The sequence below is a fragment of the Primulina eburnea genome, chromosome 10, assembly GCF_022965805.1.
Source record: "Primulina eburnea isolate SZY01 chromosome 10, ASM2296580v1, whole genome shotgun sequence".
Lineage (NCBI taxonomy): Eukaryota > Viridiplantae > Streptophyta > Magnoliopsida > Lamiales > Gesneriaceae > Primulina > Primulina eburnea.
In genome coordinates this window covers 3,601,500-3,615,164 of record NC_133110.1, presented here as the reverse complement: position 1 = coordinate 3,615,164, position 13,665 = coordinate 3,601,500, and the positions used below count along the sequence as shown (strand labels likewise).

General features: G+C 36.9%; 1 protein-coding gene across 3 annotated transcripts in view; it reads right to left on the bottom strand.

Annotated features, from left to right (window-relative positions):
* Window positions 1–211: 211 nt before the first annotated feature.
* LOC140842588 (protein SHOOT GRAVITROPISM 6-like) overlaps window positions 212–13,665 on the bottom strand; it is a 32,403-nt gene continuing 18,949 nt past the window's right edge. For all 3 annotated transcript variants that reach the window (XM_073210594.1, XM_073210595.1, XM_073210596.1), the window contains 17 exons: window positions 13,519–13,652; window positions 13,336–13,408; window positions 13,037–13,168; window positions 12,581–12,762; window positions 12,385–12,507; window positions 12,243–12,303; window positions 7,144–7,239; window positions 6,601–6,701; window positions 6,101–6,206; window positions 4,963–5,076; window positions 4,777–4,851; window positions 2,316–2,414; window positions 1,582–1,653; window positions 1,414–1,499; window positions 1,238–1,331; window positions 896–1,003; window positions 212–825 (listed from right to left, as the gene is read on the bottom strand). In XM_073210594.1, the coding sequence (XP_073066695.1) occupies window positions 643–825; window positions 896–1,003; window positions 1,238–1,331; window positions 1,414–1,499; window positions 1,582–1,653; window positions 2,316–2,414; window positions 4,777–4,851; window positions 4,963–5,076; window positions 6,101–6,206; window positions 6,601–6,701; window positions 7,144–7,239; window positions 12,243–12,303; window positions 12,385–12,507; window positions 12,581–12,762; window positions 13,037–13,168; window positions 13,336–13,408; window positions 13,519–13,652 (1,839 nt within the window). In that variant the 3' untranslated portion in view covers window positions 212–642. The remainder of the gene's footprint in view (window positions 826–895; window positions 1,004–1,237; window positions 1,332–1,413; window positions 1,500–1,581; window positions 1,654–2,315; window positions 2,415–4,776; window positions 4,852–4,962; window positions 5,077–6,100; window positions 6,207–6,600; window positions 6,702–7,143; window positions 7,240–12,242; window positions 12,304–12,384; window positions 12,508–12,580; window positions 12,763–13,036; window positions 13,169–13,335; window positions 13,409–13,518; window positions 13,653–13,665) is intronic.

The following is a 13,665-nucleotide window of genomic DNA, read 5'->3' as shown; positions in this document are numbered from 1 at the left end:
GAATCTAACGAAACATAATCTGTTACATTTATCTTCATCATTTTCGGTTACGTTCGATTGCCTTCGAATCTAACGAAACATAATCTAACATGCAAATGAATCAGGATCGAGTTAGCTCGCGTGTTGTCTACGGTAGCTTGATTATTATTACAAGATCGAGCTAGAACTCGAGCCAAATTTAGAATTTGTGTGTTTGAATGGACATGATCCCGAATCCGTGCATAAAACAGAACTATTCAGGGCTCATGCACAATACCAAGGCAAATAATTTGTAAGAACTACAACGACGCTTTTCGTTTGTATACACTTTAGATGCTGGGAAACTACACGAAATAGTCTCGCGAGTAACGAAATACACAACCAGTATCTATCTACATGACATAATATACATAGGGCTTTAGTTGCATGCATATACACACACAAAATTTACCTCGCATCTATCTATACACACTCGAATGTTGTGATAAGAGATCCAAGAGCCATCTTCATTAACAAAGCACTGCTCCTCGTACTGCTCGATGAACGACGAATGTTACCGATGATGCTTCTGATCCAAGAACCATATTTCTCGTGGCACATTCAATGGTGGTGATTGGTTCTAGTTAAGACGTCATCAAATTTGCAAACTAGTCTTGAATCATATCAAGTTCTCCTAGAAGAATCAGACTCACTTCCAGCCAGGATGGAGTTCCCCGGATCGAGCCGAGCAACTTTCCATGAACTTGGATTTGTTGACTTCAGTAGTAAACCAAGAGCTGAGGAACATGTAGCTCTAACAATTGCGTCTGATGACCGGATTATCTTTCCAACCAACATTCCAAATACCTAAGAAAAGAAAGAACACGAAATGTTTTTTTTGCTGCATTTCAACAGAATCAATAATTCAAATGAGAACCTGGCTGTGGTAAAGGGCCGATATATGCTGATCATTTGCAACAGAAATTACACTGCTACACAAATAAATAGCGTTTGCTTGTATTACTGGCCAAGGAGCTTCAAAAGCCTGCACATCAATGACATGCCAACCCAGAAGATTTTTTCAATAAAATTCTATTATAATGATAACAAGGACGAATAATTTGAAAACTTTTAGGAATTAAAAGATCTTGTCGAGGACTATGATTTTAAAGGGCAGAATAAAAATCAACGGCATGCTTTCTTCTCTCCCCATTTCTCCCTCATTTCGTAATTCACGGATAAGATGGGCATTAGCAAAAACTCGTATAAAAATGTGGACCTGTATTATTGAAGCCAAGTATGTGTCAACCAAGGAAGGTATATGCTCAGTAAATTGCTTAGCCAGGTCTCTCAGGAAATCTTCATAGTCACTTCTGATGTGGTACAGGCACAAAAGAGGGGTGTTTATACAAGGAAAGAAAAAAAAATCCCTGGTGTGGATCTGTTGGTACATACCGATGATCAGAACTGAAACGATGAGTGTTTACAAGAGCAGCCATACCATCAAATTCCAAAAGAGGAACAATGGATTTGAAAGTGTTCTGTGAGGAAAAGTAAAGTGATTCATGATCTTTCCCTGGATAAGGTAGGCAATATAGCAAAAGAACAGCAAGGGATTATTACCCGGCAAGCTCGTCGTACCCCAAGATCATCATCATGAAGATGTAATGCTAAACGTGGAAAGGCTGCATGAACCTGGTAAAGTAAATAAAGTTTTATTTGAACTTCGAGTATGTGAGAAAAGTTTTGAAATCAGTAAATTAGTCAACCAGAAATAATAAAAAAAAATCTGCTTTCAACAATATAAAAGAGGCAGGATCATGATGATACTAAAGATGAAATAATGGTATAAGGAAGGAGCAATTATTAATATCCGGGGTGGGTTTGTAAGACCACTTTGGAAAACATCGAAATGATTCTCTCCAATTAACTAACCACATGCCAGCAATCCGGTAAGCGTATCTAGCTTTCTATAATTTTTGGAGCAGCCATAGTAGAAGTTTGAAAATTACTTTTACTTAGTTTGTTTTGTTTACCAAACCCGCCTGATTTAAAAAGGTTTGGATCATGATGATGATAATGGCTGATCTATTTTAAGAATAATGAAAAAATAATCAGTATATTTGCTGATTTCAGACCATATGTCATCCAAGTTTGGTTTGCTTAAGGGTTAATGTAAAATTATTTTTCAAAATTGTAATTATCTAATTGGTCTGCTCAAGGGCTAACATAATATATTTTTCTAAATTGTAAAAACCAATTAACTAAAAAAAGATTAAGATAACCAAAAATTTAATATTTTCAAGAATATCTGAATGAAAACTGGCTATGCTACAAAATCACAGTGATTAAAAGACCTGCTCAATGAATGCATCATGCTGCCTCCCAGACCCATAGCTGCTAAGCGCTCCAAGTGCTGAAAATGCGTTGGCTCTGATTTTAGCATTCATGCACATCTGGGAAAAAAGAATCCATATAAACAGATAGCCTTCTGACCAAGTAGATGATCAAGCTTTAAAATTGTTAACAACTCCAATGAATCCAAAAGAACAGTACAAACTGAATTTTAACATTTGAAGGCAAAATAATATGAGAAAAAAAATGCCAAAAAAAGTAATTAAAGCTCTGCATTTGGGTTCAACCATAATGGTGACCAGAACTCAAAGTTCAATAGCATTAGCATCAATCTTCAGAGCACTGCCACATCATCATCATGTATTCTAATCTTGGGGCTGAACTGATGGCTACTACGATCGGTTTGGAAATTTGTCTGGAACATCGTTGTTTTTCTCTCTACCTTGAATCAGATTTGCTCATCTTTTTGACCATCACAAAATTCGATCGCTTGGACTGGGAACTAAATCATCTCCGGACAAGAATTTGCTCTATTCTTCTTGTTAAAATTGAGACTTTAACCTAACTCAACCCCAAGAGCTAGCTTAAGGAGAGAAGATTGTCAAAAGTCCATATATACAACTCCCAAAGACTTAATTCAGCTGACGTGAGACATTTAACACACCCTTCCACGCCAAAAAATGAACAACTGAAGCGTGAAGTTTACAAGAAATTATCAAGTGGCTCATAGAGTAGTCCAACATAATATGGGTCTTGACTCTGATACCATGTTAAGATTGAGACTTCGACCTAACTCAACCCTAAAAGCTAGCTCAAGGGAGGAGGACTATTCAAGCCCACATAAACAATTCTCGAGAAATTAATCAACACATAATGGTGGAACCTGGGCTAAGATATGAACCTGGCTCTGATATCATGTTAAGATTCCCGCTTCAGATATTCATTCCAAGGCCACATCTATGTGTTGGACTGCCCTATGAATGACCGATGATGTAAATTCACGCTCCAAATATTCATTCTCGCACGTGAAAGGTGTATGTTAGATGTCTCACATCGGTTGAATTAAGTTTTTGAGCACTGTGTCTATTATTTGGACAATCGTTTCCCATTAAGCTAACTTTTGGTGTTGAGTTAGTAGCTCCAAGTTTCAATATTAACATTTCTAGAATTTCCAGTTCAAATATCTCACAGGTATAAGGAAAGGGAAACATGTTGCGGATGCGCTAACAGATATAGCCTTCGAAGAAAGATGGTTTCAATTATTTTCAGAAGATTTGCTTCCCAGGAGAATCAAAGTTCTTTACAGAATGGATCAGATAAGTGCCCATATATACGTTTCTTCCCGGATCACCTAGTGATGTTTGAATATATTATTTTGGCGTGCTATGTAATCCTGGTCGTATTTCAGTTATTGAAAGGTCTCAGAATAGTCCCCCTCCCATGTACGTTGCTTTCTTGCGTTCAATAAAGATGGTCTTGCTCTAAAAAAATTCATGTATCCCACATATCTAGTTGATTATGCAAAGATGGGCACTAACCAAAGGAAAAGTTTATCTTAGACATGGCTCTGCAGTCTCACTCGCGCACAATAAATAAAGACCAATAAGACCCAAAACCCATGTGTAGATAAACAGATTCAAACATCAGGAGAGTTAGGTAAATGATCCCACAGAAGCTCAATGCAGTTGTCAGAAATTAAAAAAAAATTGAAACAAATAAAAGAACGACAGGAACATCATATTTTGTCCACTGTTTTCAAAGCAACGGCCATTTTTTCACTAACAGGCTGCACCAGATTGAATTTGTGAATTGTCATACTTCACTGCATGATTAAGCACAATATCAAATCTAAATGAAAACCGGGCATGGAATAGCCATCACATGTTTCCTTCATCCAGAAATAAATATCCTTGTTTAGTGAGCACACATTTACAAAGATGAGTTAAAAAAATAAAATTTCCAAACCCTTACAAGTTTAACCTCAAAAGTAGTGATCAATAATTAGTGTATGCTAGACGTGTTCTTTATTTTCCTAAACAAATAATTATACAAGGTAGTAGAATACTGCAGGATGAGAAAAAGAGTAATGGTGTGTGCAAAGTGATAGTTCAAGAGAGTTATTAAACCCAAGGCCAGAGGCAGTCCAGGAAAAGGTACCTTGGGAAATTAAAATGCTATTTAAATAGGAGGATACTCAATGTATGGTCGGTGGAGAGTAAGTAGAGAAAAGGGAACCATATGTTGATGGAAGAAATATGAGTTTTTACAAAAGTTAATTTCATCATGCAACCGAGAATATGTAGCTGACTCAGCTGGAGGTTGATAGGCTTACCAATGAACTACTGGTTCAACAGCAACCCATTTAAAATCTCATGACTCTCAAAGGATTAGATGAAAATCAAGAACTCCCCTGCTAAATCTACAGCTACAAAGAATATAAAAATGGTTATGTGAGGAACTCACTTGAAGATTGCGAAGCCGAACAGATAGGTTCAGCAAAACGGGATCCACCGCATCACTGGAAGATGATCCAAGAACCTATAAAGGTAAACATCGGCATGATAAATATGCATAAATATATGGATCAAAGTAAGTTCTTTTTCCAGTCAGGGGAGTGAATAGCGTAAAGAATATCCTAAAAAAAATCACCGTTAGCAAACATGAGACAGCAGTAAGCTGAACTGATTCATCTGGATCATCCAGCAAAGCAACTATAACACCCAGAATTTGAGTGGTATACTGGACAACATGGACTGGCGGCATCTGCAAGGCACACAGAGAGAACAAAGAACACAGTCACCTACATATAAGGATATTAGTTACACACTGATAAGTGCATAAAAATAGTTTGGATATGGAATAATCCAATGACATTGAATCATGAGGATTTTTTTGCGATCGTCCATAATTTTGAACATGATATTCTTTGATACTTATGCTATTTTTTTGTATATGCATCACTGGAATGTGCTAAGGTTCATTTCTACTCAAATTTAACTCACTAAAAACTGAAACAAAAGAGAGCATCGAAACCTTCAAGGTACAGTACATTTCTCCACTGCAAAGACAGATTTTCAATCATAAACAGGGATGACAGTCTTAAACACATTCCTTTCCTTGTCACAGTATTATTTAAAATCCCCAGTTGCCCAAATAAAACTCACACTCGAAGACAATATTTACCTACCAGAAATTTGTCAACAAACTAAAATCATCCCCAGCCTTTCTAAGCACAAACACGTGGCTGTTACTTGTCCTATTTCACCACCTCTAACTGAAGCAATATCTAAGTTCTCTCAATATGCTGCATCTTCCTCCAACACACCACACCATAGCATTTCAAGAGGAAAAAAGTTAAGTCCTGTGCCCAATCACCACTAGACCTTCCCCTTTCTATATCCTTCCAATCTATAATCAGAACCTCTATGCCTTGCCGCAACCCCCTTCTTTCCATAAGAAGGTCTACAAGGTTAGACGATGCTACTTTACATCACTTAAAAAAACAAAAACGCAACCCTGGCTCGAGGTTGATGTACATTGCTGTACTAGAATTATGATAAAAGTAGGGGCAAAAACTAAGAGAGCGTGAACTGACAAAATTTATTAAAAGAACACTGTTTTTTCCCGTCAGTTGTCAACAGCAGAACGTACTTTCAAACCACTCCAATTTTGCAGTTATGAAATATGCACTCAAAACAACTTGATCAGAATAAAAAAGTCGACCGACAGGTAAACAATTGCCAGACAAAAAATTGATGTCAAAATATTTAGAAATATGTTGAACTACCTGGACAAGTCCTCTCAAACAAAGGCGTCTAACAGTTGGGGAATCATCAGAAACATGTCGACAAAGTCCTTCAACCATCAGCTCCAATATAGAACCAATGCAATCACTGTATAATGCAAAACCATGACCACAAGAATGAACGGTAGTTAACTTCAGCTTGAACCAACAAATAACACCACTAGTAGCACCAGTAACCCTAATATTTAATAATGGAAACTATTAGGTTTTAAAAATCTATACAAATTACTTGGACAACTTCCGAACACGATTAATGTTCATAACAAAATCAAACTAATATATATGTAAAGAATAAAATCTAAATGACTAAGGATCTGTTTGGTGAGTTCCTCGAGAAACAACTGATCATTTCACATTCCATTAACTTCTTTAAACACAAATATCACTCCACACTAAAAATTATTGTATCCATCACATCAACTTCCAAAAAAGCTACATAAACCACCACCTTTAAAAAAGGGAATATTACTGTGTAAATATACCTAAACCTCACAAACTCCGATAACGCAGCGGCGGCGGCTTCCCTCAGATATCTGTACGGCTGGTCTAATGATTTGCTAAGGATCAAACATATTGCAGAAACCTGATAGTGATGACAAGGGAAAGTAAGACGATACAAAAATTAAGAATCATGCAAACAATAGCATCAGCTTATACACATGTACACTCCAGGATCCTATGAAGTCTGTGCAAACATGTACTATAAAAGATAAAAAAACAGCAAGCAACAGATCTGATTTGCAGTCGATAATGTATATTCTCCATGATATCACAATTCAAAAATCAAATAGGGAATTACATGAATACTTCTCCTTCATCTATCATAGTTCTTAGTGAGATCAACTTCATTCTAGGTGCCAAAAGGCAGTAAACTTAATCTCGTATACTTATATTTTCCAAGCACAGAAAAGCTAGTAAAAGTAAGAAACCTTTCAATTAGAAGAATATTTGACAGTTGATATGAATTTGCTCTTCCACTTCGTCCATTATAAAGCGGGAACTAAGAATTAAATTAGGATGTCTACCTCTTTCGGCCTTTTTATTGAAATACACCCAGCCAGGTCACCAATGAGACCAATCCACGCCTCCTCTTCATTTTGTTCTCTGTTTCTAGCCAGAATCTGCAAAAAAGACGCACTTCTACATTGTCAAACTCAAATAAAATGTTTAATGATAATTACATCTACCTCCCATAAGATATAGAAGTATAAATAATGGTATTAAAAAAAATTAAGTTGGCACCTACCTCTAGAATAAACAGACCAAATTGTTGACATCTAGGAGTAATTCATGAATTATGAAGGTCAGTTATGTCGAAGATAAGGGATAAGATCAGAATTGATTTAGTGTATCTTTATAATTGAGGAAATTGTTATTGTAGATTAGTAAATCTCCTAATTTATGGGATTGTATATTCTGCTCTATATAGTCTGGGTTGTTTAAAATTAGATTATTATCAATTGTAATCATCATTACGAATTAATGGAATAAACGTATTTTTACTCTCAAAAGTATATGTTATTTTCCTCCAACATGGTATCAGAGCCGTATGGCTCTGTCCTGTATGGCTCTGTCCATTAGGAACTCGACTTTTCTCTCTTCGATTTTTCAGCCCTAAGTTGCTGCACTTTTCTACCATTTATTTCTACAAGCAATGATGGGAGAAAAATCCGAGACCCCTCCTACCAATGAGCCAGTGCAATCTGTTGTGGGTGAACTGCGGCAGCTTCATTCTACATATCGTTTAAATGGGAAAAATTAGCTGAAATGGTCCTGGTTAATCCGAACCACATTGAAGGGGAAAGGCAAACTTAGCCATCTCATTGATCTTGCACTCAACAAGGACAACCCTGAGTTTGCAGCTTGGGACGAAGAAAACTCTCCTCATGGTGTGCTATGGAATTCCATGATGCCAGATATTAGCGATAACTGTATGTTCTTAAGCATTGCGAAGGAGATATGGAGTGTGAGACAAACATACTCTAAGGAGGGAGATTCTACCCAGATTTATGAAATTAAAGTTCGGACGTGTTTAACCACTCATGGCCATAAATCGATCGCATAATATGCTAATACACTCAAGAATTTATGGCAAAAAATCGATAATTATCGTTGCTTTGAGGCAAAGTGCCCCGATGATGCAACAATATTAAAGAATTTCACTGAACAAGTTTGTGTCTACGATTTTCTTGTAGGTCTAATTCGATCAAGTTCGCATCCAAATTCTTGGAAGGGACCAGATTCCGTCCCTGAATGAAGTTATAGCCATAATCCGATCTGAAGAAAACAGGAGAGGAGTTATGCTTAAACCCCAAAATGTGGGAAGCTCTGCCATGATTGCGAACAAGTATGGTGGATCGAATCCAGATAATCCAAAGCTTAATGCTTCAAGAAGTCTGCTTCCAGGGTCCAAAGATGAATTATGGTGTCCCAAGTGTCGAAAAACAAACCATACTCTAGATCGATGCTAGAAAATTCATGGAAAGCCTCCACACATGGACGAGGAAAATAAACAGAAGCAACAAAAAGGTCGGGGATACACACGTGTCTACCCAACAACCCGTTGAAAATCCAGATTCTCACAACCCAAAGAATTCAACAAAGAGGAGATAGAACAACTAAGGGCATTCTTGAACACCCTTGGAAAAAAAAAAGGTATATGTTCATTGACATATTCTGGTAAGTTTCCTATTTCCATTGGACTAAATGCTTCACACAGCCCTTTAACCAACTCCTGGGTGCTAGACTCTGGAGCAACTGATCACATAAAACATTCATCACAAAACTTCAGCACCCACTCTCCTTGTCCCAGTACTAGAAAAATCACCACTGCCAATGGCTCCTTGATCACTGTAGCAGGTTTAGGACATACACCAATCAACCCTTCCCTTGCCTCAAAGGAATTCTACATGCATCCAAGCTGTCAACGAATATCAGTTCTATAAAGAAATTAACTCAAGACCAGATTGTTCAGTGATTTTTTGTTCTAATTATTGTGAATTTCAGGACAAAGCATGGGGAGGACGATTGGTCGTGCCAAGGAAAGCGATGGACTCTACTACCTCGACTCACCAAACAATCTCAATTTAGTTCAAATGATGTTTTCCATTCTACCTTATTATCAAATAAGGAGGAAATATGGCTTCAGCATTGTAGATTCGGACATTCATCCTACAAAACTCTCAAAGTCGTGTTTCCTAACCTATTTAGCTCAATTCATACCCAACACTCCAAGGTTCGAGTGTTGGGAGAAGCGAAATAAACCACTTTCGTGAGATATTATATGTGTGACGGGGCATGAGAAAGCCCGTGAGCTAGAAGACACAGAGGGAGCACGTTTACAGGAAGAGGCCCCAAGAAGAGCCAAAGATCGGAATAGTCCATGGTCATTACAATAAAAATTCTAGCCCAATTGGTACCAAAACCCTAAGAATCTAGGTACTAGAGGATTAGATGTTGAGTCTTTTTCTTGTGATGTATGTACATTTGTGAAACATAAGCGTGTATTATTTTCCATAAAGCAATAAAAGATGTTCTACTCTTCGACGAATCCTTGTGTTTATACCCACAACGAAATGGACTTGCTGAAATGAAGAATGGTCACTTGGTTAAAATTACCCATGTTTTTTTTCAAACACCATTTACCTAAATCTTATAGGAGGATGTTGTTTTAACGGTTGTTCGTCTTATTTTTTTTCTATAAGAAACGATATTTTATTAATAATATTGTGTCAAATTACATTAGTGGACTAGTGATCCACTATATGGAGAAGTACATGACACGTTACATTTAATGATAAACAAAAGCCCAATCTCGCAATATATCAAATATGGAAACATTCTTGAAATCTTCATGAGTGGCCGATCCACATGGCCACTGATATCTTTATTTTTTCACAACATTGTTCTTTTGTTTCTTCCTTGTCTTCAAAAATTTTTCTATTTCTTTCCAGCCATACAAACCAACAGATGCACTGAACCACGACACGCCAAAAATTTCTTCCCCTGGTGCCTGTCAGTTGTCCTAAATCCATATCAATTGACTCCCTTCTAGAGTCTTACGCGATAAAAGTCCTCTTGATATGTTATCAGAGACATTTTTTTTAAGAAACGATATTTTATAAATAACTTAAAATATGTTGATTACAGTAAGTGGACAAGACTCATGAAGATTTCAAGAATGTTTCCATATTTGATATATTGCGAGATTGGACTTTTGTTTATCATTAAATATTAAAGTATTGTGTAGTTCATGATTTAGTGGATCACTAGTCCACTAATGTAATTTGACACTTTATTAATAATAAAATATTGTTTCTTATAAAAAAAATCTCTCAATAAATATGTGATTAAAACATTTTGAAAATCTTCATGAGAACCAATCCATGTAGCAATTTTGGTTTTTATTTTATCCTATCACTCGACACTGTCTAACAACACTGACCATCATATGCCATGAACCACCACTTGAAAACATATTCTTCCCTTGTTGCCAAGTAGCCGTCCAAGATCCGCAGCGAATAAATCTTTCGTTGGCTTTGGTACTATCAAAACCAAAGTGTGGATTATCAAGAAACAATTGCCTCAGTTGCAAAAATGATCACTTTCATAATAATGTTGTCACTTGCAGCAAATTATGGGTGGATATTACAACAATCTGATGTAAAAAATGCCTTCTTGCGTGGATATTTTGAGGGAAAGATCTATATAGACGGTTCCACCCAGATAAGAGAAGAATCTGAGAAACGGACAGGTGTGTAGATTGAAGATAGCTCTACACGGACTCATGGAGTTCCCAAGAGCATGGTTTGGAAAACTCGCGTCCAAACCACGCGAAGGCCATGGAATCTATCGGGTACAAACAAAGTAAGGGTGATCATATTTTTTTTGTGAAACGCTCAAAATCAGGGTTAGTAGTATATTACTTGTCTTATTATCACAGGCGATGATGAAAAAGAGAAACAGGCCTTGGACAACGATTAGCAGCAGAATTTGAGATCAAAGATATTACTTGGTATAGAAGTAGCCTACCCGAAGCAAGGAATCTTTATCTTCCCGCACAAATACATCATTGATTTACTTCGATAGACGAGGAAATTAGCTTGTAAACCTATGAGCACGCCCGTAGAGTTTAATCCACAAGCTTGGGAACATCTCAGAAGACGACCCAGTGAATAGATAGATGTATCATGTAGAGAGACTCGTAATATTTCTCTCACACCAGACCTGACATAGCCTATACTGTGAGCGTGATTAGCCAATTCATGCATAGCCAAAGGAAGTTGATTGGCACGCAGTTGACGGAATACTTCAATACCTCAAAGGAAGTCCAGGAAAAGGAATTTTGTTCAAAAAAAGGTTATGTTATGGTACTTGAAACCTACACAGATGCAAATTATGTTGGGTTAAACAGTGAAAGACTGGATATTGCACCTTTCTTGGAGGAAATATTGTGAGTTGGCGGAGTAAGAAACAAAGCGTTGTAGCAAGGTCAAGTGCAGAATCAAAATTTAAAGCTATGGCTCAAGGAGTTTGTGAATTGTTTTATCGTTTCTTAAAAAAAAAGTTTGTGAATTGCTTTGGCTGAAGATCATCCTAGAAGATTTAAGTTGAAGTGGAATGGGCCCATGAAACTTTATTGTGATAACAAATCAGCAATCAACATTGCACATAATCCAGTGCAGGATGGTTGAACAAAGCATACTGAGGTTGAAAAACACTTCATTAAAAAAGAGTTGGATACTGGCTTAATTTGTACACCATATGTCTACAGATCATCAACTAGCAAATATATTCACCAAAGGATTGAATGGTCCACCGTTTCAAAAGATTATTTCCATGCTGGACTGTCAGACATCTATTCACCAACTTGAGGGAGAGTGTCGAAGATAATAGATAATATTGTAATTGATTTAGTGTATCTCTATAATTGAGAATATTGTTATTGTTGATTGGAAAATCCCCTTATTTATGAAAGTCTAGGGTTGTCTATTATAAATTTGATTATCGTTGATTGTAATCCTCATTAGGAACTAATGGAATACACGTATTTTTACTCCCAAAGTATTATGTTATATTCCTCCAACAGTTTCCATAAAATACAACTAAACCAAGGTTCACATACCTTTCCCATCTCCAGATCTCCAACACATTCACAGAATGCATTGAATGCAACCAGAAGTGTGCTGACAAATAAATAAAGGTGATCAGTAAACAAGAACTCAAGTTGCATTGCAAGTGTGTTGGAAGAACATGATTTAAAATACCTTAGTGGCTCCTGCTGACCAGCATTTGCTAAACTGTGACAACTTCCCAAGTGAAGCAACAGGGTTGCAAGGACAGAACCATAGTTTTGCTCGACAGCCCTTTTTCCAACTTTACCACCACCTCTGTAGATGGAAAAATTAACTGTTGATTATCCTAGAAGCATAGGTAAACGAAATCACACAGCACAAAATAAACCTGAAGAATGCTGTAAGTGCTATAACAGCTGTGTTCAACATATTATCTTCCAAATGACCTTCCCCAAACCTGTTGGAATTTTCTCCCTTCCCAAGGTCACCTTGAAAGATAGACGTCTGATTCAGGATAGAAGTTAAATGCTCCAGGAACGAATATGCAAGTACTGAATGCTGGGAAAACACCTAATAAAACAATAGAAAGCAGATAATAAGATGTAACAAAAAGAGTCCCGCACTGTCAAAAAACTGTTAATTCAAGGATAAAAAAGGACAATGGCATGAACCAATATGAATCAGATCTAATGAACGTATGAAGAAATGATACTGAACATTGCAAATGTGAATTAAAAAATGAATTCAAAATACAGACACTTTGAAACAAAGGTGCAAACAAATGTTAGAAAATAAACAATAGATCGGCAAATGACATGGTTCTGATACCAATGTACAGACTCACATAAAATGCATCCTGGATTGGCCAGCCACCACGTAGTCTAGATACATCTTTGGTGGCTATATCTCTCTCAGCAGCAGCCAACACTTCATTGAAAACAATTCTTGAGCTGGTTTTCTCAGCAAGAGAGGAGATCTTTCAACATTAAAGAAATTCATCAAGGCCCAAGAACTGATCCAGTTTCATATAAATCACTTCAGCTTTCTAATTCCAACAGGATTACCAGCACCCATAATCACAAAATAAAATTTGCAAACAGTCCAACATCACCGGATTGAGATAGAGATAAGTCAAAAGGATACAGCATTAAGAGTTTCTTGACGTAGGTATTTTTCAGTTACATGAATTGCAGCAGAAAGCAAAGACTGTGTTGTCCTGTTCACATATACGAAAATAGATAGTAAAAAACAGATGCATTCAACTGTGAAAGCAATAACAAATAATTGCATGTAAAACAAAATCAAACTTGAGCCCAACTCTACAACCTTGAGATATCAACCTCATTCAGCTCATTTCCCCTCTTTGTGATGAACTCAGTCACAGCTTGAACTGCCCCTTCCGCAGATAGCCTGATCTTGTCACAGATAGCTGTTGAGGAAACATGTAGTGCAGCAACAAGCTGTGTAAAACCA